Genomic DNA, 24,952 nt, shown 5'->3' with positions numbered 1-24,952 from the left:
GCACCCCATGCGGTTTCCTAGTAAGGGCGTGTCTGACGTCACATGTGCGCCCTTACTAGGAAACCAGATTGGGTTTGCATGTATGCAGAGGAGGAATCCTGGAAGCCAGTGGAGGACAAGCGGAGGCTGCAAACAGGTAATGTATTCCTTGCACTGGGCATCGGGGGGACATTTACCATTAGGAGACACGTCGGGGCGGACGGATCAGCGTCACAAGGCCGTTTCTGAATAGATTTAATGCTGAAACTGATCAGGAATTGGCCTGCATTATATGGGCAGCTGACAGATCTCTCAGATCAGATTGGATCAGAGAGAGATTTGTTTCTTGGTTGAATCTGCCAATTATCACTAGATGTATGGCCACCTTTAGAGTTATTATTGTACCATACTTTCTGGTTGAACGCGATGGACGAGTTCAACTCAACTATGTATGTAACTGTGGATCTCTGGATACAGGTCAGTGTATCGCTGTCTACCTGGACCCATGACTCCTGTCCCAGAACAGTAACATACTACTTGTAATTAGTTTACTACATCAGGCTTGCAAGTGATATTGTGTAATCAGCTTCTGCCAAAAATTTAGCAACAGACAGATTAAAGGGCCACATATTACTACAAACCTTTCAATATTCATTACTCATCGAGGATGTCATGGTAATTTATACAACTTTTCTAATGCCATTTTATGTATTTCACCTAAAGTATTGATTAAATGTTAAATATTTATATTACCTTTTCTACTTTTAAGGCAGTTTTAGTTGTAGATTTTCCCATCTGGAAGTTTTGTTTTCATTTTGTCTTTTTGTATACTATGTACATCAATTTATACAACCCTTTGCTTAGCTGAGCAATTAAGTACAAGGCCCTCCCACTTGTATTTCCCTCGTATTTTTCAGGTAACGTAAAGGATGGAGGAAACCAACGAGACGGGGTGGACGATCAGGCAAAGGTAGAAGGGATGGAATGAACCAATAAGACTGGGTTGGAGAGATCAGCCACTGATAGATGGGGTGTCAGTAAAAGCAGAAGGGATATAAGGAACCAACAAAACACTGTTGGACTGATCAGCCAATTACAGAAAGGAAGGCAGAACGGTAACCATGGAGATGGCATTGTTAGGCAAATATGAAGACTATTATTATCAAGTGATATATATATAATTTATATTTATATATTTATGTACACCAGTAGACAGTTGGTGACGCATGCACTAAACTACTATGGAGGACACTGCAGGAAAACTAGTGCAGCAATGACAAGACTATAATGGAGAACTCAACTCAGCTGGAGAAGATAAACACGCAGACCAATCAATGGAAAGCCCAGATTCCCACGTTATGGGCTGGTGCACACCAAGAGCGCTTTGATAATCGCTTGGCAAACTTATTTGAATGGGATGGATCACACCAGAGCAATGTGATTTTTTTCCCCAAATGCAAACACGGGTCCTGAAGCATTTTTGTGCTTTACTGAGGTGATTCAGCCTCAATGTTAAGTAAAGAAAAGTGGAAAAATCGCTCTGAAAAGCGCTGGATCAGAGCGATTTTCAAGTGTTTTTGTTACTGAAGCTGTTCAGTTCCAGCTCTACTGTAACGAAAAAACAAAACACCTATACCAAAATGCTCCAAAAATCGCTAGGCACGATTACAAAATCCCTAGGCACATGCCTAGAATAATCACTTCAGAAAGCGCTGAGCGTCTGATTACAGTAGCGCTTTTTGGTGTGCACTGGTCCTAACATGCAGATCAATCAAATGAAAGCTCAGATCAAAAAACATGCAGACCAATCAAATAAAAGCTCAGACCGTCACATACCCACACTGATCCAGGGCAGCCCTCATTCAAGTCGCAACAGCTCCACTTCAAATAGAAGGGTGGCGTTAGGAGGTATGATACCGGGGTGTCCAGCGAGGCCATACGCATAGTCTGGGGTGCAGGTAAGACGCGCTTTTTCCCCCACACTCATCTGTAAAACAGAAAATATGAAGAAGGGCATTGGAAACAGTGCCAACTTACATTGCTGGAAACACGACTCAGAACCATTATTAACAAAAATATGAAGAACATGTACTGCTGCATCCCCTGAATAACACATCTACCCCGCTCTTATAGACATCCCTCAGGCAAACCTTTTATTGATTACACCCAGGGCTGTGGAGTCGGTACAAAAATCATCCAACTCAGACTACTCCGTTTATTATTGCTCCATCTCTGAATCCACAACCTTGATTAGACCACCTACCGTATATACTCACATATAAGCCGAATTTTTGACCCCAAAAAATGTGCTCAAAAGTCCCCCCTTCGGCTTATATGCGAGTCATGTACTTGGTCCACACATCCCAGCTGTTCCCGTGCTCGCAAATGGCGTCTGCGGTAATAATAACTGTCCCGCGGGCATGCTGTTGCTACACTAGAGCAGAGTGGAGAGAGAAGCATGTTGTGCGCACTGGGGATCCCCGCTGTGCCCTGTGTCTGTGCCTGCTTACCCTCGCAAAATGGTGTTGAGTGTGCAGCTATAGAATAACTGACCTGTGTCCCCGTTGCGGCAGGAGGAGGGATTGAAGCATACCGTGCGCACTACGGAACTCTGTGCCCGGTATCTGTGCCCGATTGCGGCAATGAGATAACTGACCTGTGTCCCCGTTGGCAGGAGCAGGGATTGAAGCATACCGTGCGCACTACGGAACCCCGCTGTGTTGGGTGTCTGTGCTCGCCCCCTCGTGATATAATGTGGAGCTTGTAGCAATAGGACGGCTGACCAGTGTGCCCCCATTGTCGCAGGAGCGGAGCGGAGAGCAACAACATCACGTGTTTCGCCAGGGATCCCCGTACCTCTCTGATGGGCTGACCGTGTCTCATATCTATGATGCCATCTAGTGGCGTCTTGAGGCACAATAACAGAGACGCACGGAGAAACTAAAGAGGGATTCTCGGCACTCCATTGCTCTCTCCACCGCAACCATCACAATGGGGACACAGGTCAGTCATCCTATTGCCCCACACACCGAGCACAGTGGGGATCCCCAGTACACACGGTATGCTTCTATCACAACGGGGACACGGGTCAGTTATCCTATTGTCACATGCCACACATCATGTTGCAAGGGCAGACACAGGGCACGGGATCCACAGCACCGCATGGCATGCTTCTCTCCCCACTCTGCTCCACTGTAGCCACACGGGACACAGGTCAGTTGTCTGATGCGCTCCACACCCCACACCATGTTGCAAGGGGGGCTGCCTGGCATAGACACTGACACAGAACACAGCAGGGGTACCAGTGCTGCAAGGCATGCTTCTCTCACTATTTACACTGTCCTTATTAATTAACGTGAAGAGCTGCAGAAAGATTAGCTAGGAGTTCAAAATAAATACTTCCCCAAACAGGCAATGACTGATTAAAAGCTGCTGCCCTCTCTATGTATCAGGAGGATCTTTACTACCTGAGCCTGCATCATAACTTTGCCTTATGGCATCTGTTCCCCTGCTATTTACATCATCTGGCTATTTATGCTGTGCCCCTTGACTATTTACCCTATACTGGGGAGGGGGCTATACTGGGGAGGAGGCCTATATGCGAGTCAATGCCTTATTCCTGATTTCTGAGGTAAAAGTTGGGGGGGTCGGCTTATATGCGGGTCGGCTTATATGCGAGTATATACGGGTATACTCCAACAGCAGGTGAATCCACTAATTACAGCCAAGGGTACTTGAGAAATGTTCTTAATCTAAAAATGTACCGTTTACCAATTATTTCATCGTGACAAGTTCAAGTACACTCTGTGCTGACGACCTAGGTGTAATGGTGAGTACACACTTGAAAGATTAATGAAAGATCTTAGACCAATTTTACCACCTTCCATGTAGTATGAGAGAATATATTTTTTTTTATCTGATGGAGAGTTCAGCTCAATAGAATAGACTGTGTAGAGTTTACACAGTCTATTCTATTGAGCTGAATTCCCCATCAGATAAAAAAAAAAAAATCTTTGCAAGATGCAGCACACAGATGCTGTATACATTCAAAAGATCAGTATCTGCAAAAGATCTGTTCCTGCAAAATGCATTCATAGTCTATGATATTCTATGATAACTGCAGACCCTCATACACACCTTGTTTAACAGACATTCATCTGCATATCTGACAATCATCTGCAGATCTGAGATCCATCCTGGTGGATCTGATCTGCAGATGAATGTCTGTTAAACAAGGTGTGTACGAGATCTGCAGATATAGTCTATGAATGCATTATTCAGGAACAGATCTTTTGCAGGAAAAGACCTTTTGCAGATGCTGATCTTTTGAATGTGTACAGCATGTTTGTGTGCAGCATCTTGCAAAGATTTTTATCTGATGGAGAGTTCAGCTCAATAGAATAGACTGTGTAGAGTATGGCTCTCATACTACATGGAAGGTGGTAAAATTGGTCTAAGATCTTTCATTAATTGTATACATCCCCAACTCTTGTTTCCACCCCATTCCTTTAGATTGTAAGCTCGCAAGGGCAGGGCTCTCACCCTTTTGCGTCATGGACTGTTATTAGTTTAATTGCTTGCACACTGTTAGACACTTAAGGTGGCCATACACTGGTCGATTTGCCATCAGATTCGACCAACAGATAGTTCCTCTCTGATCGAATCTGATCAGAGAGGGATCGTATGGCTACCTTTACAGCAAACAGATTGTGAACCGATTTCAGCTTGAAACCGTTCACAATCTGTTGTGGTGGTACTGCTGCTGCTGCCCCCGCCCGCCCGCATACATTACCTGCTCTGCCAGCGCGACTGCAGTCTCCCGGTCACCGCTGCTCTGTCTGCGCTCTGGTCTCCAGGTACGGCATGCCTCACTTCTTCTAGCCCGGCAGGAAGTTTAAACAGTAGAGACTGCAGTCGCGCCGGCGAAGCAGGTAATGTATGCGGGCTCTATTGCGTCGGTCGTCGGGCACTCGAACGCCGCTAGCGATGCGCTCTTTACCCGCGGGCGATCGACGGTTATTTTCCGCACGGCACGATCGACGGGATCGGACGAAATGGACCGAAATTCGGCGTGTAGCGTGAACGATTGGCAGCAGATTCGATCCCAGTGATCGAATCTGCTGTCGAAACGGGCACAAATCGGGCCAGTGTATGGCCAGCTTTATACATTTTAATCATCATGTTAAATCAAATAGTAATCAGCAGTGCTGTATTTTGTATCAGTGTTCAGATCTGATGTACATCATTGTATCATTATGTATCCCTTGTTTGTTTTCTTACATTGTACAGCGCCACGGAATAGGTTGGCGCTTTATAAATAATAATAATTAATCTTTCAAGTGTGTACACACCATTAGTGTACGTCTAATTAACAACTTCCAGGTGGCTGTGATGGAAATCTACACCCAGTTTTGATGCTCTAATACCTGCCAGATTGTAAATTTCACATCACCACCGCTGCGCATTCTTGCTGCTTTCGACACTCCCGCCAAACTCATCATTGTCTTCCCACCGCAGCTCACTCGGCCTGCGCCTCTCTAGGACGGTAGAGCCCTGTGAGCCGGTCAGCAGCAGTTTTCATTGGCTCCTGACCCGGTTATCAATGTAAGCAACTCCCAATGGCTTACATTGATCACACAGTCAGGAGCCAACGAAAGCGGATTCTGACCGGCTCACAGAGCTCTGCCGTCATAGAGACGGCGGAGCGGGTGGCCCGAGTCTCCACGTATGCGATGGTAGCGTGCAGCGATTTGTCGTTATGCCGCAGTTTCTGGTACCAGCGGTCTCTGGTCCTTAAAGAGGAGCTGTTAGCCATACATATATTAGTAGATATATACTTGCTCTACTCGCATAACATATGTATTGCACTGTCCACATTTTGATTCAGTAAGTTTTATATAGTAAATAAAGAGAATTCTGTTTGTCAGTTTCCATTTTAGAATCCCTGTGTCTGAAGCCAATTCTGATGTCATTTCCTCCCTTACACTTTTCCCTCTCCTCTGCCTGATTGTGTATACATTGTTCACCCTCCTCCCTGTCTTCAGACACTCCCACACAGCTCTGCAGCTGTGTGCATCCTCACAAATCATTGTGTAACTTTGCAGACCTGGTTTAGCTGTATGGATCGGATGTCAAGTCACTTTCTCAGCACAAGAAATATTGGCCAGAGTGGAAAAGAGGTGTGGGAGGGGAAACAGAGAGTGAAAGAAACTTCAGCTAATCAGGCTGCATTAGTTCTGTATGAGGAGAAAAAAAAAACCAAAAAACACCAGCATGCACTGCAACTTCTCTTTTGCGGCAGAAGAACCGAATAAGAGCCAGGGGACCTGGTAAATGATATTCTATTAAGAACATGGAGATTTTTAAACTTAGGGACTTCCTGGTTGGCATCCTTATTTGTTTACCAGGTAAAAATTAGAGAATTGATTTTATGCCTGACAGGTACTCTTAAAGGGAACCTAAACTTAAAAACCCCCCATAAGTTTCACTTACCTGGGGCATCTATCAGCCCCCTGCAGCCATCTTGTGCCCTCGCAGTCACTCATGGCTCCTCCGGTGCCCCGCTGCCAGCTAGTTTCGCTTTTGCCGACTGGGAGTCAGCCGGCCGCCGTGCATACCTTTTTACGCATTCCAGCTGGTGCAGGTAGCTATCGCGGACATTAACAAGTACATTTACGCATTACATTTGTAATGCATACATTTTTACGCATTGTACCCGTAACGCGTAAAAATGTACTTGTTAATGTCCACGATGGCTTCCTGCACCAGCGGCGATGCATAAAAAGGTACACATGGCGGACGGCCGACTTCCAGTCGGCAAAAAACGAAACTAGCTGGCAGCAGGGCACCGGAGGAGCCATGAGCGACTGCGAGGGCATAGGATGGCTGCAGGGGGCTGGTAGATGCCCCAGGTAAGTGAAACTCATGTTTTTTTTTTTAGCTAAGGTTCCCTTTAAAGGGGGCCGACCGCTGGTACTTAAGTGGTTAATAGTGCACCTGAAAAAACTTACTTACCTAAGTAGAACGAAGCCTCTGGATAATAGAGGTTTCCCTCTCACCTCCACCAATCCATCGCTGGAGCCTCCTGAACCTCTTTCGGCAAGGGCTTGTCAAAAGATGCAGGTGGCCGTGGCTCCCATACGTGGATGAGCGCAGCTGCACTGCACAGGAAGCCTCGTGCCCAAGTGACTCCGTGCTAATGCGCAGGCGGGAGGTGGTTCGATAGAATCGATTGATGGCTGAAATCGACCAGTGTATGGGCCCTTTAAAACTGATTTTATTTTATTTTTTATGCCAGACTTTAAGCTTAAAGAGGAGCTGTTAGGTATAAGGTCTCAGAGAAAATAAACACATATATCAGTAGCTAAAGATTGGCTGTACTTACATTACATATGCATTTCACTGTCCACGTTTGGATTTCACAGAATTTGTATACAGTATATGCAGAGATAGATGCTCCTGACAGCTCATGGCAGGCTCCATGTTTTTCTGTCAAATGTGTCGTCATGTCCTGCCTGCTTCCTGATCACAGAAAAGCTCGTACTTGAACAACACAGTGTGCAGTGAATATTAATGAGCCATGTGGCTAGGAACAATAGCTGACTCCTGCAGTGTACTCTGCCCGGAGATTTATCAGTGCTACGCGCTGGACTGATTACAAGCTGCTGTAACTTCTCATTAGCAGCCGAGGGGAGGGCCCCAGAATGCTTTGCAGTATAGTATGCGGCTTGCGTCCTCTTGGGTTTTAACAGCCTTGCTGATAAGCACACATCAAAGGTAACTGAGATTTTTATCTTCACTAATGGCTTTTGGGCTTCCTTCTAAACTGTTTAACACAGGAGAATAGAGGTTTAAATTAGCTTCTGCAGCCTGACAGTTACTCTTTAAAGGAATGCTTAAAGAGAACCAGAGATGAAGCACCCTCTTGTATTTTACCTTATAAATCAGTGGGAACATGACAGTAAACACCTAATCTGCTCTTTGTTTCTTTGTTCTCCGTTTAATCTGACTGTTATCACCTCTGATAAGAATCCCCGACTGAGCACTCAGTCTAGCTTTGCTACGGAAAGATTATAGCTGAGCCTGTCTTCTCTGGTGTCTTTTCAAGCCCAAGCCTGCCCCCTTGTGGCTCTGCTATAATGATTCAGCTATAATGATTCCCTGCAAAGCCAGACTGAATGCTCAGTCCGGGATTCTTATCACAGCTGATAACAGACACTTTTAGGCTGGTTTCACAGTGGGACGTTAAAGTCCCACGTTACAGCAGCCAGTAACGCAGCCCAACTCACAGCACTGTAAAATCAATTGTGCTGTTCACAGTGCACACGTTGCGTTAGATAGTAACGCAGCACGTTTAAACAAAGTGCTGCATGCTGTACATTATACCGGGCTAAGCAGCGTTAGACTGCTTGCACATGCTCAGTAATGTTGGAGGAGGAGGTCTCCCCTCCTCCTCCGCAGCCAGCCACATGGCTAATTAATATTCACTGCACTGCAGAGACTCCTGGTAGGACTGTAGTGTTGTCCGGATCATGAACGAATCGTTCATTTGATCCGGATCTTTTTTGTGAGTCGAATCCTCCGGATCACCACAATGAAAGATTCGGTTCACAGTGGATGTCTGTCTGGAAGAAACAGGAACTAAGGCCTGGTGCACACCAGAGGAGTTTTTCTGAGCGTTTTGAGTTTTTAAATCTGCTGCTAATGTTATCCTATGTGTCTGTGCACACTGGAGCAATGAGGTTTTGTAAAAAAAAAAAAAAACCATAGCATTACATTGGGAAGATCTTTTGAAACCTCTAAAAGCTCTTCCCAATGTAATGCTATGGTTTTGTTTTTTTACAAAACCTCATTGCTTCAGTGTTCAGACACATAGGATAACATTAGCAGCAGATTTAAAAACTCAAAAAATGCTCAGAAAAACTCCTCTGGTGTGCACCAGGCCATACAGAATGTACAGTGCAGGGAAAGTCCTGCCCTGCTTGTCATTTCACCCAGTCTGCTTCCCTAGTAAAATGATTCGGTTTAAAGATTTGGATCTTTTCAATGATCCTATTCAAATGATCAGAATCCTTAAAAAGATCCGGACTTTCCATCACTAACCTGGAGCGGCTGCTTTTGAGAGCTGCATAACGCAGCTCAATCCGATGTCCAACTTCAACACCACCATACGTTGCGTTAGGGGCACGTTATGCGACCATAACATCCCCTAAAACGCAACGTCTTGCTGTGTAAGTACACTGGTCGATTTGCCATCAGATTCGACCAACAGATATATCCCTCTCTGATCGAATCTGATCAGAGAGGGATCGTATGGCTGCCTTTACTGCAAACAGATTGTGAATAGATTTCAGCCCGAAACCGATTCACCATCTGCTGAGCTGCCGCCTGTCCCCCCTTCCCTGCTTACATTACCTGAAGCCTGGTTCCGGGCATCTTCTCAGCATCACGACATCTGGCATCCGCGTATAACCTTCTGTCACTAGTGTCAGCGGAAGTTCAAATAGAGCGCCCTCTATTTGTACTTCGGCTGTCACTGCAGTGACACAGGAAGTTATACACGGATGCCGGATGTCGTGATGCGGAAGGTGATGCGGAGAAGATGCCAGTCGGGAGGTGATGCGGAGAAGATGCCGGGAGCCAGCTTCGGGTAATGTATACCTGCGTCGATCGTACGTCGCTATCGATGCGCTCCCTACCCGCGAGCGATCGAAGGTAATTTCCCGCACGGAGCGATCGACGGGATTAATCTATTTCGGAACGAAATAGGTCGAAATTTAGCGTTTAGCGCGAACGATGTGACAGATTCGATCCCAGTGATCGAATCTTCTGTCGATCGGCAGGTAATCGGCCTAGTGTATGGCCAGCTTTAGCAGTGAGGATGAAACAGAGAGCGTGGTAAGTGCTGTCTCTAATGTTCTTACTGATATATATGGTAAAAAACACAAGGGTGCTTAGTCTCTGGTTCCCTTTAAGCCTGGCATGAAAAAAACAAAACTCAGTTTTAGCCCTGGTGCACACCAGAGGAGTTTTTCTGAGCATTTTGAGTTTTTAAATCTGCTGCTAATGTTATCCTATGTGTCTGTGCACACTGGAGCAATTAGGTTTTGTAAGAAAAACAAACATAGCATTACATTGGGAAGAGCTTTTAGAGGTTTCAAAAGCTCTTCCAAATGTAATGCTATGGTTTTTTTTTTTACAAAACCGCATTGCTCCAGTGTGCACAGACACATAGGATAACATTAGCAGATTTAAAAACTCAAAATACTCAGAAAAACTCCTCTGGTGTGCACCAGGCCTTACTCACTTGGGGCTTCTACCAGCCCCCTGCAGCTGTCCCGTGCCCTCGCAATCACTCTCGAATCCTCCTGTCCCCCGCCGCCATCTACTTTAGTTTTCGTCCAACAGACTCACTGCGCCTGTGCACAAACTTCTGCAGGGTCCCAGCGCTGGATCGATGGTCGGGAGGATCTGGAAGAGCCATAAGCTTCCCTCCACTGAGGAAAGTAACGTTTTCTCTTGAGATCCTCACTGTATTGATTTAAAAGGGATACTGAAGTCTGGCATAAAAAAATTGCAGCGATCGTTCGGTTCTATCGTATTAGCCAATCTATCGATTTGTGGCCGATTTCGATCAATTTGACCTGACAGGATGAAGATCTAGGTCGATCTTCTGCTAGCAGCAGATCGACGGCCCATAGAGTTGCATTAGGTCTATGGTCCAATAATGCATTTAGATCGATTTCCAATGGATTTCATTCTGAAATCTATTGGAAATCTGTTCCTAGTTCACACATCAGATAGATTCTTGTCAGATTCCACTTGACAGGCATCTGACAGTCTTAAGGTAGCCATACACTGGTCGATTTGCCATTAGATCGACCAGCTGACAGATCCCTATCTGATCGAATCTGATCAGAGAGGGATCGTATGGCTGCCTTTACTGCAAACAGATTGTGAATCGATTTCAGCCTGAAACCGATCACAATCTGTTGAGCTGCTCCTGCCGCCTGTGCCCCCCCCCCGTATACATTACCTGAAGCTGGCTCCTAGGCGCCCTCTATTTGAACTTCCTGGTCACTGGAGTGACACAGGAAGCGCCGGGATGGAGCCGGAACAGAGCGGTGCAGAGCGGAGAAGACGCCCGGGAGCCAGCGTCAGGTAATGTATACCTGATCGGATCGGCCGCCGCTAGCGACGCGCACCCTACCTGCGGGCGATCGAGGGTAATTTCCCGCACGGCGCGATCGACGGACCGGTCCGATTTCGGGAGGAAATCGGATCGGCGGGTGCGTTTAGCGCGAACGATTGGCAGCAGATTCGATCCCAGGATCGAATCTGCTGTCGAAACGGCCGCGAATCGGGCCAGTGTATGGCCACCTTTAGATTTGCAGCAGATTCGACATTCAGATTTTTCTAAGTGTATGGCCACCTTTACTCATTTGGGGCTTCTACCAGCAGCAGCAGCCCTGTGCCCTCATTCGCTCATGGATCCTCCAGTCCCCCGCTGCAGCTAGTTTTGTATCGCCGACAGGCCTGGCCACACGTAGTCTTCTTCGCGCTCCTGTTTGCAATAGTATCCTGTGCAGGGCACCATTGCGGACAGAAACGCAGAGGAGACGCGTGGCCAAGCCTGCACAGGCACAGTGAGCCTGTTGGACGAAAACTAAAGTAGCTGGCGGCGGGGGACAGGAGGATCCGAGAGTGACCGCGAGGGCACAGGACGGCTGCAGGGGGCTGGTAGAAGCCCCAGGTGAGTAAAACCAGTTTTTTTTTTTTGCCAGGCTTAAAGAGAACCCGAAGTGGGTTTCTTTCATCGCAATGCATATACAGACGCTGGGTCTGTCTATAGAGCCCAGCCTCTGTTGCTATTTAGCTTCCCCCAAAGGAGGAAAGGGATGTGGGCGGGGACCGGAGCGATTCAGGAGGCGGGGGAGCGGCGAGACTGGCATTAGTGAGGTAAACGCGCGCTGCGACACGCTGCGTGTCGACAGCGCGGCTGTGATTAATGGGGTCTCAATGCGCAAGGGGGGGGGGGGCTTTGGAGGAAGCTACATAGCAACAGAGGCTGGGCTCTATAGGCAGTTGCTGTCAGTTATATACCAGCAGCTGTCAGTTACAACTTAATGTGCCAGTTAATGTCCATATTTCCCTATGGCTCAAGTTGGCAATATTACAGTTTCCCAGTGTGCTGACCAAGAAGCTGTTATGGGGTAATGGCCATTTTCAAAATGGAGGACAGAGAATTCCTTTGATCACAGTGGACAAACAGGACGCAGGAGAGGAGAAAGATTGATGAGTGGACTATACGGGAGGCAAGTATGACTTGTTTATTTTGACTTAATTTTCAGTTCAGGTTCTCTTTAAGTGAGTTCTCTCACTTCTGGGGGCCGGACTGGAAGCCGGGAAGCAAAATATCAAATATATCAAATATTTCTTTATTCTCGTCTCAAGTTTACTTTAAGAGCAAAGTAATTTTTGCTCTATTACCCCTGACTTCAGTCAGAGCACCTGATCTGCAGGCTTGTTGAGTGGCTGTGGCTAAAAGTATTATTGACACAGGATCAGCAGGAGAGTCAGGCAACTTCTCAGTTTAGGTTCACTTCAAGCGCACAATGAATTAAGTGAGAAACAAGACATGGAAATTAGTGAAAAGAAAATAACCTGAGCCACGCCTTCCTCCCAGCCACGGATCACCTCATTCTTCCCAACAATGAAGGTGAAAGGTTTATTCCTGTCTCGAGAGGAGTCAAACTTCTTGCCCGATTCCAAAAACCCTAAAAAGAAAACAACTTTAAAAAACAAAGCACACCGTAATCAAACGCCATCATAAACTACGATATGTGTATTAGATGAGATAAACAAGTGACTGCTATCACACGATACTGACTGCTGACCTGGTTGCCAACTTCAAGCTGCATATCATTTATCATTATCAATTTATATCTTTGGCTCTGTAAAAAGTAAAACAAAACATGGTGTACATAATAATACAATGAGTACATTAGTATACAAAATAAAGGAATTGGTAATTAGTGACAAAAGGAACATGAATAAAATATGTAACAAATTCCTAGACACAAAAGGGTGAGAGTGTTTACAATCGCGAGCTTAAGGGGCCAATACACTGGTCGATTTCAGCAATCGATCGAATCGCTCGGAAATCGATGTCCGTTCGATCTGCCGATTTCGATCGATTTGATCTGACAGGATGGAAAATCTAGGTTGATCTGCTGCTGGCAGCAGATCGATGGCCCATAGTGTTGCATTGGATCTAATGGTGCAATCATGCATTTAGTGTGTTGCCACACATCAGATAGCTTCCTATCAGATTCGACCTGACAGGCATCTGACAGATTTGCAGCACATTAGAGCATGAGATTTCTATCAGTGTATGGCCACTTTTACAGTCTATTGAAATTTCAATGCAAGTTGCACAGGAAATAGGTAGCTGTACCATCTACATTAGGTAGATGGTACAGCTACCTTAAGCTATGTACACACGTCACAATTTTCCCTGCGTTATCGCAACGTGGGTATAGTCACACGGCTAAGGGTCAGGCACCATCAGGGGGTTAAGGGTTAGGCATAGATAGATGGAGGGCTCTGTGTGAGAGTAGGATTAGGTTAAGCTATAGTAAATTATTGGTATACCTTACCGACCAGGGTTCTCCCCAGGCTCTTGGTGAGCACCCGGCTGTTATAAGCTCACCACCTCCTCTGCTGTAAGCAGAGTTGTGCAGAGAAGCACGGGCCCTGCATGCTTTTATCTCACCCCACCCGGCTACTTTTTCATGCCACTCAGCTGGAAAAACATTCTGGGGAGAACACTGTCGACATTTTACTATAGAAATCCAACAGTAGAATACCGCTAATTTCAGAGATACTCTACTAGCAGCAATCCCTTGCGCCTTTTTCCCCCAGATGCCTTAATTACATGTACACAGTGTATAGTAATCCTATAGCTTATATATTTTACACAGTCACATCAACCCACCATGTAGACCGCATGTTTCAGACTTTTGGTCCTCATCAGTGCAAGGAAAGGATTGATATGGCTCTGTGCAATAGGGCTTGGACCAGTAGCGGTTCTAGATGCAAGCCTGGCTACAGGGACATAAATAGATAATTTGCATATTCAGTAGTGATGCATTGTGGGTAGCCACATTTGCCCACTTAAAGACAACCTAAACTGAGAAGGATATGGATTTTTCCTTTTGAAATACTACCAGTTGCCTGACTCTCCTGCTGATCCTGTGTCTAATACTTTTAGCCACAGCCCCTGAACAAGCATGCAGATCAGGTGCTCTGACTGAAGTCAGACTGGATTAGCTGCATGTCGGCTTGTTTCAGGTGTGTGATTCAGCCACTGCTGCAGCCTATTGCTGGATACACACCATACATTTCCGCGTTCGATGCGTCCGTCTATACGCGTCGATTCGATTATTTCCGACATGTCCGATTCGCGGTTTAATTGATCGTTCGGTCGATTTGCCATACTTTACATGGCATTCGACCTAAAAATAATCGAAATGCGCTCGGAAATAATCGAATCAACGCATATCGACGGACGCGTGCGACGCGGAAACTCATGGTGTGTATTCAGTATAAGAGATTAGCAGGACTGCCAGGCAATTGGTATTGTGTAACGGGAAACAGCCATATCCATCTCAGTTTAGGCTCCCTTTAAAGCTGAATATTTGCAAACACCTGTTTTAAGAAGGCAAATTACACTCACCATTGCTTTTTAGAAGGAGGGCTTTTTGGCCTCTTTTAGTCCCCTCTACTTTCCTAGTGGTTTAGGGTCAACCAGAGAGCTGCTTGGGTATTCTGTAGTCCAAATACTGTGTTCCTGGGCCTTTACTCTAGTACAGGACCGTATACTGAGAGCCCGAGTGCAACCTATAGGCTCGTACACACGTTTAAATCTGCCCAACTATCATCTAAACTTGGTCTGTTGGAAGACAAACAACAAAGCTGATCTAGCAACGTATACACACTTGGCCAACCTGCAAGGTAGATGTGCAGGTTGATCCACTGCATGGATCTGGCAAACCACCCATTATCAGTTGGTCTTAACAATTAACAGGTGGTTTGCCTGATCCGGCAGATCAAACTACGCAACAATCTTGCAGGTTGGCCACGTGTGTACAAGTTGTTTCAACAACTTTGTTGTTCTTCAATGCAGACATGGTTTTGCTTGCAAATGCAGTATTTGAGAGAGTTGGTTTTTAAATTGGCTGGCGTGTGTGTGTGTACGTACTGGTCATGTAAACTACTTGTGGTGCGGTTAAGGTGCCCATACATCAGGCGACTTTGGCAGGCAGTCCAATTTGATCACCATTATCGAATTGTTTGAAAATCGGTGCCGCCAAGTGCAGGCTCGACCGACGATGCAACCAATTTCAGGCCGAAATTGGTTGCGTTACTCGATCGCGCCCGATGCAATATGTTGGCCCGAAGTTGGTTGATCGGGTGTGCGGCGGTCGATTTCACAACGAGCGACAAAATCCCCCTGCCACTGCCCCCCTAATATATAAATGTGCCCCACTGTGTGGGCATTATTACATTACCTGTCCTGTGTCAGCCTCCGTGCGGTGTCTGTCCGTCCTCTGGGTGGCTCAGCCACATTCACGCTGGCGGCTGCACATAGTGTATGACGCAATGCGTCGCCGTCCGCGTGTATGCAGAAGAGCCAACTGGAGGACGAACGGACAACACGTGGAGGCTGACACAGGACTGGTAATGTATAAATGCACACACTGTGGGGCACATTTATACATTAGGGGGGCAGCGGCTGGGCGAACGCGGCGGGCCCGGCCGATTTCATGCTGACGGGAATCAGTCTGCAGTATATGGGCAGCTTCAACAGAGATGCAAAATTCGATCAGTTAGAGATAGAGTTGTCTCTGTCGACCCTGCTCATAATCCTCTCATGTACGGGCACCTTTATGCTGGGAATACACCATGAGATATTTTGGCAACCAGATGTTTCGATAGATAATTTCCGACATGTCCGACTTGAATTCCGATTGTTTTTCTGATCGATTTCTCATAGGAGGTGAATGTAACTAGATCAGAAAAATCATTGGAAAGTAGATCGGACAGTAAATCTGCTAAAAATCTCATTGTGTATCCCCAGCATAAGATATGTTGTGCATTATGATGGACCTGCGTATGAGACTTAAATCAAATGTTAGCATCAGAAAATTGAGAGAGTCTGTGTGGGAATTTTATGCTAATGAAATTTTCTGGCAGATTTACCTGCCAGATCGATTTTCTCCAACATGTCCGATCTGAATTGACAGATTTTTCGATCCTTTTCCTGATCCATTTTCCAATCTATTTCTATTCACTTATATGAAAATTGGAAAATTGATCAGAAAAAATGAAAAATTTTAATTCAAAATCGGATAGATAGGAGATAATCGATCCGGCAGGTAAATCTGCTAGAAAATTGTATGGTGTGTACCTAGCATTAAGTGTGAGGAAGTTGCTTCAGATCTGAAAGGAAACAGACTGGCATATGAAAGGTAAAGCAGCTATACAAACACAAGGAAGGGGAAAAACAATCAATCATCAGTTAATGCTAGGTCCACACCATACAATTTTCTGTTAGATTTACCTGCCAGATAAGATTTTTTTTTTCCAACATGTTGGAAAAAAATCTAACAGAAAACTGTATGGTGTGTACTTCGCATTAGACCAGAGGAAGGTTGGCCTTCTTTCGTTTACATCAGTGGTCCTCAAACTAAGGCCCGCCCCTGAGGCTTTTTTACCGGCCCCCCACACACAAAATGTATTACTTATAGATACGGTCAGCTACATCTTTAAATATTGGTGGTCCGCATATAGAATAGCAGTTCTGGCACCACCCATCCACATGGAAGCCAGAAAGCAGTAACTTGCTGGTTTCCAATCAAATTCCACTTCAGGTGACAATGCTGTCCAATTGGACTGCAGGTTGTCACCTGGGTATGCTTCACTTGCTGGCCTGCAAAGACTTCATTTTATGTATACTCCGGCCCCCCAGCAGTCTCAAGTATGTTGACCCGGCCCTCGACCCAAAATGTTTGGGGACTCCTGGTTTACATAAAGTGTTACCTCCTGGTGCTGTCACATCTATGCTGTAGGAAGCTGTCAGACACACCTATGAAATCAACAGAGAAGACGCCGGTTTTCTATTCAACAGCACCACCTACTGGCTGGAAGAAGCTGTGGCAATGGATGTATAATCAAAGGTCTCAGCTTTCCATAGCACATGACCTCTAGTGCCTGTAGGAGCAGATAGGGTGGGAGCAAGTATGGGGTCGCATTTTCCTCAAAACAACAATCGTGATCATTCAGGATCAATGGGGTTTTTCATACAATAAGATCTGTATGTTCTGTTCGAAAATTTGATACACAGAAAATAGTAGCATGCTAAAGAGAATCTGTATCGTTAAAATCGCACAAAAGTAAACATACCAGTGCGTTAGGGGACATCTCCTTTTACCCTCTGTCACAATTTCGCCGCTCCTCGCCGCATTAAAAGTGGTTAAAAACAGTTTTAAAAAGTTTGTTTATAAACAAATAAAATGGCCACCAAAACAGGAAGTAGGTTGATGTACAGTATGTCCACACATAGAAAATACATTCATACACAAGCAGGCTGTATACACCCTTCCTTTTGAATCTCAAGAGATAATTTGTGTGTTTCGTTCCCCCTTCAGCTATCTGCAGGAAGAAACAGCCTGACACTTCAGTGAAAGAGTGCAGACAGCTCTGCCTGTATGTAATTCCTCAGTATGTGAAAGCCCAGCCAGCTCAGAGGAGGATTTATCCAGCTTGTAAAAGATAAGAGAGAAGCTGCCCTAATCTAAATAATACACAGGCAGTGTGCAGAGAGGGGCCTGGAGGGGGGAGATGCATCACAGAACCACAACACTGAAGAACTTGGCAGCCTTCCAGACACAGGCTGACAAGTCTGATAAGAGAGAGATAAGTTGATTTATTACAGAGATGGTGATAGTAGAATGTGCTGCAGTAAGTCAGAACACATTAGAATAGCTTTTGCAACTTGTAGGATGATAAAAAACAGGATGCAATTTTTGTTACGGAGTCTCTTTAAAGCCTCAAAAAGCCTGGTGTATCCCACAACACAGGGTACTTGCCGAGGGTGCATGCTTGTACCTGAGACAGGGCACTCCCAATAATATATACATACCTGGGGCTTCCGTCCGCCAGCCCCCCCTGGCCTTATCGCTCCCACAGCGTCATCTTCTTTCTCTCCGTTCGCCCGCTACTGGCCCAGAGAATCAGTCAATCGGAGCCAGTCGGCGTATGCGTAGTCCAGCCAGGCGTGCTCCCGTCTCACTCCCATTGCCAGAAACGTCCTGCGCCTGCACAGTAGTAACTGCGACGTGAACACTGGCGTGGCCAGGCATGCAAAGTTGGCCCTGACCCGGAGGACTTTGCGGAGCAAATTGCAGAAGAACGGAGAGGAATAAGGATTGCGCACAAGCAACCAGGCTGCAGGGGCCTGGAGGAAGCTCCAGGTATGTAAATTTTATGGGGGGGTTCTCTGGTACACTTTAAAAATGAGAACCACAGGTATTAGACCACTTGGGAAGGGAACTAAGCAACCAACTACCATGTTTTTTTTAGCATGTAAGAACAAAGAAAAACAAATACGGGGAGAACATACGAACACCCAGGACCTCTGCCAAAACAGTGGGCCATACCATACCCAGGGCCAGGCCAAGGCAGAGGCGAGAGATGGGCACAGTGTAGGAGGGGACACACAGCTCACTCAGCTATCATTTCCCTACAGTGTTTGAAGCAGAGGGAAATAAGAAAAGGGGATACATGGCAGTGACTGCAAGCCTGATAACTAGAGATTAAAGGGGAACTGGAGAGAGAGGTATACAGAGGCTACCATATTTATTTCCTTTTAAGCAATACCAGTTGCCTGTCAGCCCTGCTGATCCTCTGCCTCTAATACTATTAACCATAGCCCCTGAACAAGCATGCAGCAGATCAGGTGTTTCAGACTTTAAAGAGGAACTCCAGTGAAAATAATGTAATAAAAAAAGTGCTTAATTTTTACAATAATTATGTATAAATGATTTAGTCAGTGTTTGCCCATTGTAAAATCTTTTCTCTCCCAGATTCACATTCTGACATGTATTACATGGTGACATTGTTACTGTGGGCAGGTTATGTAGCTGCTTCTAGCTGTTCTGGCTGCTACAGACAGCTGTAAGCAGCTATTTCTAGTTTGCCCAGAGTACCGCGGTCCTCAGAGCTTCTTGTGGGAGGGGTTTCAGCACAAAATCAGTCATACAGCGCCCCCTGTTTGTGAAATGCAATAGATTTGTCATGTAAAAGGGGGCATCAGCTACCGATTGGGATAAAGTTAAATTCTTGGTCGGAGTTTCTCTTTAAAGTCAGATCTGACAAGTCTAGCTGCATGCTTGTTTCTGGTGTTATTCAGATACTACTGCAGAGAAATAGACCAGCAGGGCTGCCAAGCAACTGGTATTGATTAAAATGAAATAAATATGGCAGCCTCCGTATACCTCTTACTTCAGTTCCCCTTTAAGGTGTTGGGGGGCGGCCCTGGGGCGCCTCTTATGCTGGGATACACGGGTCATTTTTGAGCCAGATAGATGGCTCGATAGATAATTTCAGACATGTCTGATCTCCTGCTCTATCGTTTTGCCGCTCGATTTGTGATAGCAGTGAATGGAAAAAAGAAAAACGAACGGAAGATAAGAGAATCGACTGCAGAATCGAGCGGTGAAACGATCGAACTGGAAAATCGAGAGGCAAAAATGAGCCGTGTATTCCCAGAATTAGACTAATAGCAATCAGTGTGTGACGGCTGTGGTGGGAGTAGGCCTGAACGATTTTAGGAAGAGATTGAATTACACGATTTGTCAGAGATTATGATTTCAATTTGATTCACGATTTTCTTTATGTCATGCAAGAGCCTGTGGAACCCATTCAGGCATTCTCCACACTCCCGCAACCCATTCAGGCACTCTCTGCACCTCCTTAGACCCTTTCTGCTGATCCTGTAACCACAACACACGCTTTTTGCATCCCTGTATCCCACACAGACGTTCTCTTTGTTCCTGTGATACACTCTCTGCCCCCATATCCACGTCATAACCCAAAGCAGAGATCCCCGATCACAACAGTGCAGCGGCACTAGGTGTCACCTGGAGGGGAAGCTGCTGATTATGGCCCTCTGAACTCCCGTCATGGTGCCACAAAGATCTTCCAGCTGATCCAACGAACTTCCCGCGCTGCCGTCGTGCCACGCCCTCTCCCAACGCGGAGGGAAAGAGAGCGGCTGAGACTGAGAGCCTGTTGGAGAGGTCTGCCACCCGCCCAGCGAATGACGCGCTAGGCTGAGCGGGAGAGAAAAAGTGAGAGACTCCCGGTGTAATGTCAGATATTGCAGCAGCCTTCCTCACTGAGTATTGCGCATGCTCAGTGGGAAGTTAGACATTTACCTGAAATATCTCCGCTTCCGCACCACGTACACTCCCGAAATTTTCAGGGGAGGGAGGGGACCCCCTCCCCAGATCTAGCTCTGTGTCGAATTGCAGCCCCCGAGCCCCGCTAGTTCCCGAGATAGGTTTGCTGCAATCAGTCTCGGGAACCAGCGGGGCTCGGGGGCTGCAATTCGACACAGAGCTAGATCTGGGGGGCCCCTCCCTCCCCTGAAAATTTGGGGGGTGTACGTGGTGCAGAAGCGGAGATATTTAGGACGTTTTATGTGGCTGCACAATGTAATGGGACGCAGGCTCCTACAGCGCATGCGGGGCTGCAAAACGTGTAGGGCTGCAATTGCTGACACTACACCGGCTTATGACGCAGGGGGAGGCGGCTAGGTGGAAGGAAGGAGGTAATGAGCCGCTGCTACTTTTAAATGGAGTGGCGAGCGGGAATGCTAGACAGTTACTCCTGCACAGCAGGAGGGCGCGGAAAATATCACCAAAAAATGCTGCTTTGACGATCACGGAATCGCCAGTTCCACGATCGCGATTTCGATTTAAAATCGATAAATCGTTCAGGCCTAGGTGGGAGGGATGGAGGGGTGCACTTTGGGGTCTCAGCATTGGGTGCTGGAGGACCTTGTCCCGGCTTTGGCCATACCACTTAGTCCTTATCCAAAATCTCGGGAGTAATCTATGACTTCGGAAGCAGTGCTGCCATCTTCCACAGTGCTTCACAGTGTATATAGTCATGGGACTAGTCTAATGCCCTTATAATTATTATTATTTATTTATTTATATAGCACCGATATCGTCTGCAGCACTAGAGAGTACATAGTCATGTCACTGACTGCCCTCAGAGGAGCTCACAATCTAATCCTACCTTAGGCCCAGTGCACACCAAAACCGCTAGCAGATCCGCAATATGCTAGCGGTTTTGGGAGCTGATTTCAGAGCGATTCTAGGTATGTTTAGAGAGGTTTTCTAAACATACCTAGCGGTTTTGCGTGCGTTTTTGTGTAGCAGATTACACATATTGTTACAGTAAAAGCTGTTACTGAACAGCTACTGTAACAAAAATGCCTGGCAAACCGCTCTGAACTAGCGTTTTTCAGAGCGGTTTGCGTTTTTCCTATACTTTACATTGAGGACGAAACGCTTCCGAAAACCAGCAGGAGGCGCGTTTGCGGCTTGGCAAAAACCGCAAACCGCCGGTGTGCACCATCCCATTGCAATACATTAGACAAGCGTTTTTAGAGGCAGATGCGGCCGGCGGATCGCTCCAAAAACCGCTCGGTGTGCACTGGGCCACAGTCAGTCTAATAACCTACTTTATTATTATTATGGATTGATAAAGCACTGACTTCTTCTGCAGCACTTTAAAGAGACACTGAAGCGAAATAAAAATGATGATATTATGATTTGTATGTGTAGCACAGCTAAGAAATAAAACATTAAGATCAGATACATCAGTGTAATTGTTTCCAGTACAGGAAGAGTTGAGAAACTCCAGTTGTTATCTCTATGCAAACAAGCCATTAAGCTCTCCAACTAAAGGCCCATACACACGTCGGATTTCCGCGGACGGGTCGTTTGAACGTCCCGTCGTCCGCCCACTAAATCGGGCGTGTGTACAGACTATCGTTCGTTTGATAAAAGTGGGTTTGAGTGATCCGCCCGGCGGATCGCTCACACTCACTCTTATCAAACGAACGATATTCTGTACACACGCCCGATTTAGCGGACAAACGACGGGACGTTCAAACGACCCGTCGTTCGCGGAAATCCGACGTGTGTATGGGCCTTAAGTTCGTCGTGGAGAGGGCTGTTATCTGACTATTATCTCAACTGTTCCTAGACTATTTACTTTTCCTCTGCTAGAGGAGAGGTCATTACTTCACAGACTGCTCTGAAAGACTCATTTTGAATGCTGAGTGTTGTGTAATCTGCACATATTATGGAATGATGCAATGTTAGAAAAAACACTATATACCTGAAAATAAAAGTATGAAAATATTTTATTTGCTGCTAATCTTCTAGTAATTATTCATAGTACACAACCAATTCACTATATCTTTTTTTCGCTTCAGTGTCTCTTTAAAGTGTAGAGAGCCATGTCACGGACTGTCCTCAGCGGAGCTCAGTGACTGACAGACAGACTCACCAAGTGCCCCTTCTAACCTCCTAAGGGCAATACAGAGTTACATTACTAAACCCCCTACACTCCATGCTTCTACATTTATTTATTACATTATTCTGAGCTTCTTGAAAACTACTTCTATTTAATTGAATCTTTGATGCGTAAAAATGGACTGTTATGTTCCCTGCAGTGTACAGAAATAACCATTTGAAGACCGAGAATCTGGAAGGTAAACAGTCATTCTGAATCTCCTGTGACAGGAAGTCAGACAGGAAGGTAACCAGACTCCAGGAACACTGGGCAGCCCAACTTCCTGTTTAGGAGGGGGGGGGGGGGGGTGGGAGATTGGGGGGGGCTAACAACAAAGGCTTGCTAATTCAATTCAGCAGTGACTTACTGAATGGAGCAGAACAAAGGGTTCTGCTCCATTCAGTAAAGCAGGCCATACACTGGCTCGATTCCCGGCCGTTTCGACAGCAGATTTGATCCTGGGATCGAATCTGCTGCCAATCGTTCGCGGTAAACGCAGCCGCCGATCCGATTTCCTCCCGAAATCGGATCGGTCCGTCGATCGCGCCGTGCGGGAAATTACCCTCGATCGCCCGCGGGTAAAGTGCGCGTCGCTAGCGGCGGCCGATCCGATTAAATATACATTACCTGAGGCTGGCTCCCGGGCGTCTTCTCCGCGCTGCACGGCTCTGTTCCGGCTCTATCCATCCCGGCGCTTCCTGTGTCACTGCAGTGACCAGGAAGTTCAAATAGAGGGCGCTCTATTTGAACTTCCTGGTCACGGAGTAACACAGGAAGCGCCGTAATGGAGCCGGAACAGAGCCGTGCAATGCGAGAAGATGCCCGGGAGCCAGCATCAGGTAATGTATACGGGGGGGGGGGGGGGGGGGACAGGCGGCAGGAGCAGCTCAGCAGATGGTGAATCGGTTTCAGGCTGAAATCGATTCACAATCTGTTTGCAGTAAAGGCAGCCATACGATCCCTCTCTGATCAGATTCGATCAGATAGGGATCTGTCAGCTGGTCGATCTAATGGCACATCGACCAGTGTATGGCCACCTTAAGTCTGACAGTGAATGTCAGTATGAGGAGTGACCTATACATCATGGACCTGCACCAACACGAATGATAAAGCTGATGCACAATTAGAATCTGCTGGAGACACCACCATTCACAGTACTAATGTTTAAAGGGAACCTAAACTGAGAAGGATGTGGATTTTTCCTTTAAAAATAATACCAGTTGCCTGACTCTCCTGCTGATCCGGTGTCTCTTATACTTTCAGCCACAGCCCCTGAACAAGCATGCAGATCAGGTGCTCTGACTGAAGTCAGACAGGATTAGCTGCATGCTGGTTTCAGGTCTGGGATTCAGCCACTACTGCAGCAAAAGAGATCAGCAGGAGTGCCAAGCAACTGGTATTGTTTAAAAACAAACATCCATATCCCTCTCAGTTAAGGTTCCCTTAAAGGACAACTGAAGTGATAAGAATATGGAGGCTGCCGTATTTCCTTTTAAACAATACCAGTTACCTGGCAGTCCTGCTGTTCTATTTGGCCGCAGTAGTGTCTGAATAACACCAGAAACAAGCATGCAGCTAATCTTGTCAGATCTTACAATGTCAGAAACACCTGATTTGATGCATGCTTGTTCAGGGTCTATGGATAAAAGTATTGGAGGTAAAGGGTCAGCAGGGCTGCCAGGCAACTGGTATTGCTTAAAAGGAAATAAAAATGTCAGCCTTCATATACCTCTCACTTCAGTTATCCTTTAAAATCCTTTGTGTAATGAAAAGATTTTAGTTATTTTTAATATAAAGTATCGGCCTTCACCCCTATGGCCTTAGGCTCTGGGGCTACTTCATCTAGCCTTCACTGAAGTCCAGTAGGTCTTGAGACAATCTGTGATAAAGGCTCGTACACACATCCAACATGCACACGACAAACACACAACCGGATGAACCACACGACCTGTATGTCCACATGCCTAGACGGCTAAACAACCAGCTTAACATACTGCACACGCAAGAGGGACAGACTACACATTCAAAACAAGTACAAGTCTTTCAAATAACTTGTACGCACACACCAACTACATGATATCAGACCAACATAGATAAGACAGTTGGATCGGGCAAACCGCCTGTTATCAGTTGCTCATCAAGTTGTTTGCATGCGTACACATGCCTGATTATCATCCAACAGACTAAAGTCAGATGATAATCAGGTTGGTCAGTGTGTACTTAGCTTTAAAGATGACTGAACAGACATGGCAATATTATGCCGTCCACTGAAGAGGGGGAGATGAGCTGGAGAATCAGGGCAGTCAGATATAAAGCT

At 46.2% G+C, this 24,952-nt stretch overlaps 1 protein-coding gene across 2 annotated transcripts in view; it reads right to left on the bottom strand.

Annotated features, from left to right (window-relative positions):
- The window catches only part of FKBP1A (FKBP prolyl isomerase 1A), a 69,507-nt gene that overhangs the window by 3,344 nt on the left and 41,211 nt on the right, over positions 1–24,952 (bottom strand). For both annotated transcript variants that reach the window (XM_068261854.1, XM_068261853.1), the window contains exons 3-4: positions 12,643–12,755; positions 1,816–1,966 (exon numbers count right to left, since the gene is read on the bottom strand). In XM_068261854.1, coding sequence (XP_068117955.1) covers positions 1,838–1,966; positions 12,643–12,755 — 242 coding nt within the window. In that variant the 3' untranslated portion in view covers positions 1,816–1,837. The remainder of the gene's footprint in view (positions 1–1,815; positions 1,967–12,642; positions 12,756–24,952) is intronic.

This window comes from Hyperolius riggenbachi, chromosome 12 (assembly GCF_040937935.1).
Source record: "Hyperolius riggenbachi isolate aHypRig1 chromosome 12, aHypRig1.pri, whole genome shotgun sequence".
In the NCBI taxonomy this organism is placed as follows: Eukaryota; Metazoa; Chordata; class Amphibia; order Anura; family Hyperoliidae; genus Hyperolius; species Hyperolius riggenbachi.
Note: the sequence above shows the minus strand (reverse complement) of the source record. Positions and strands in the feature narration are given on the sequence as shown.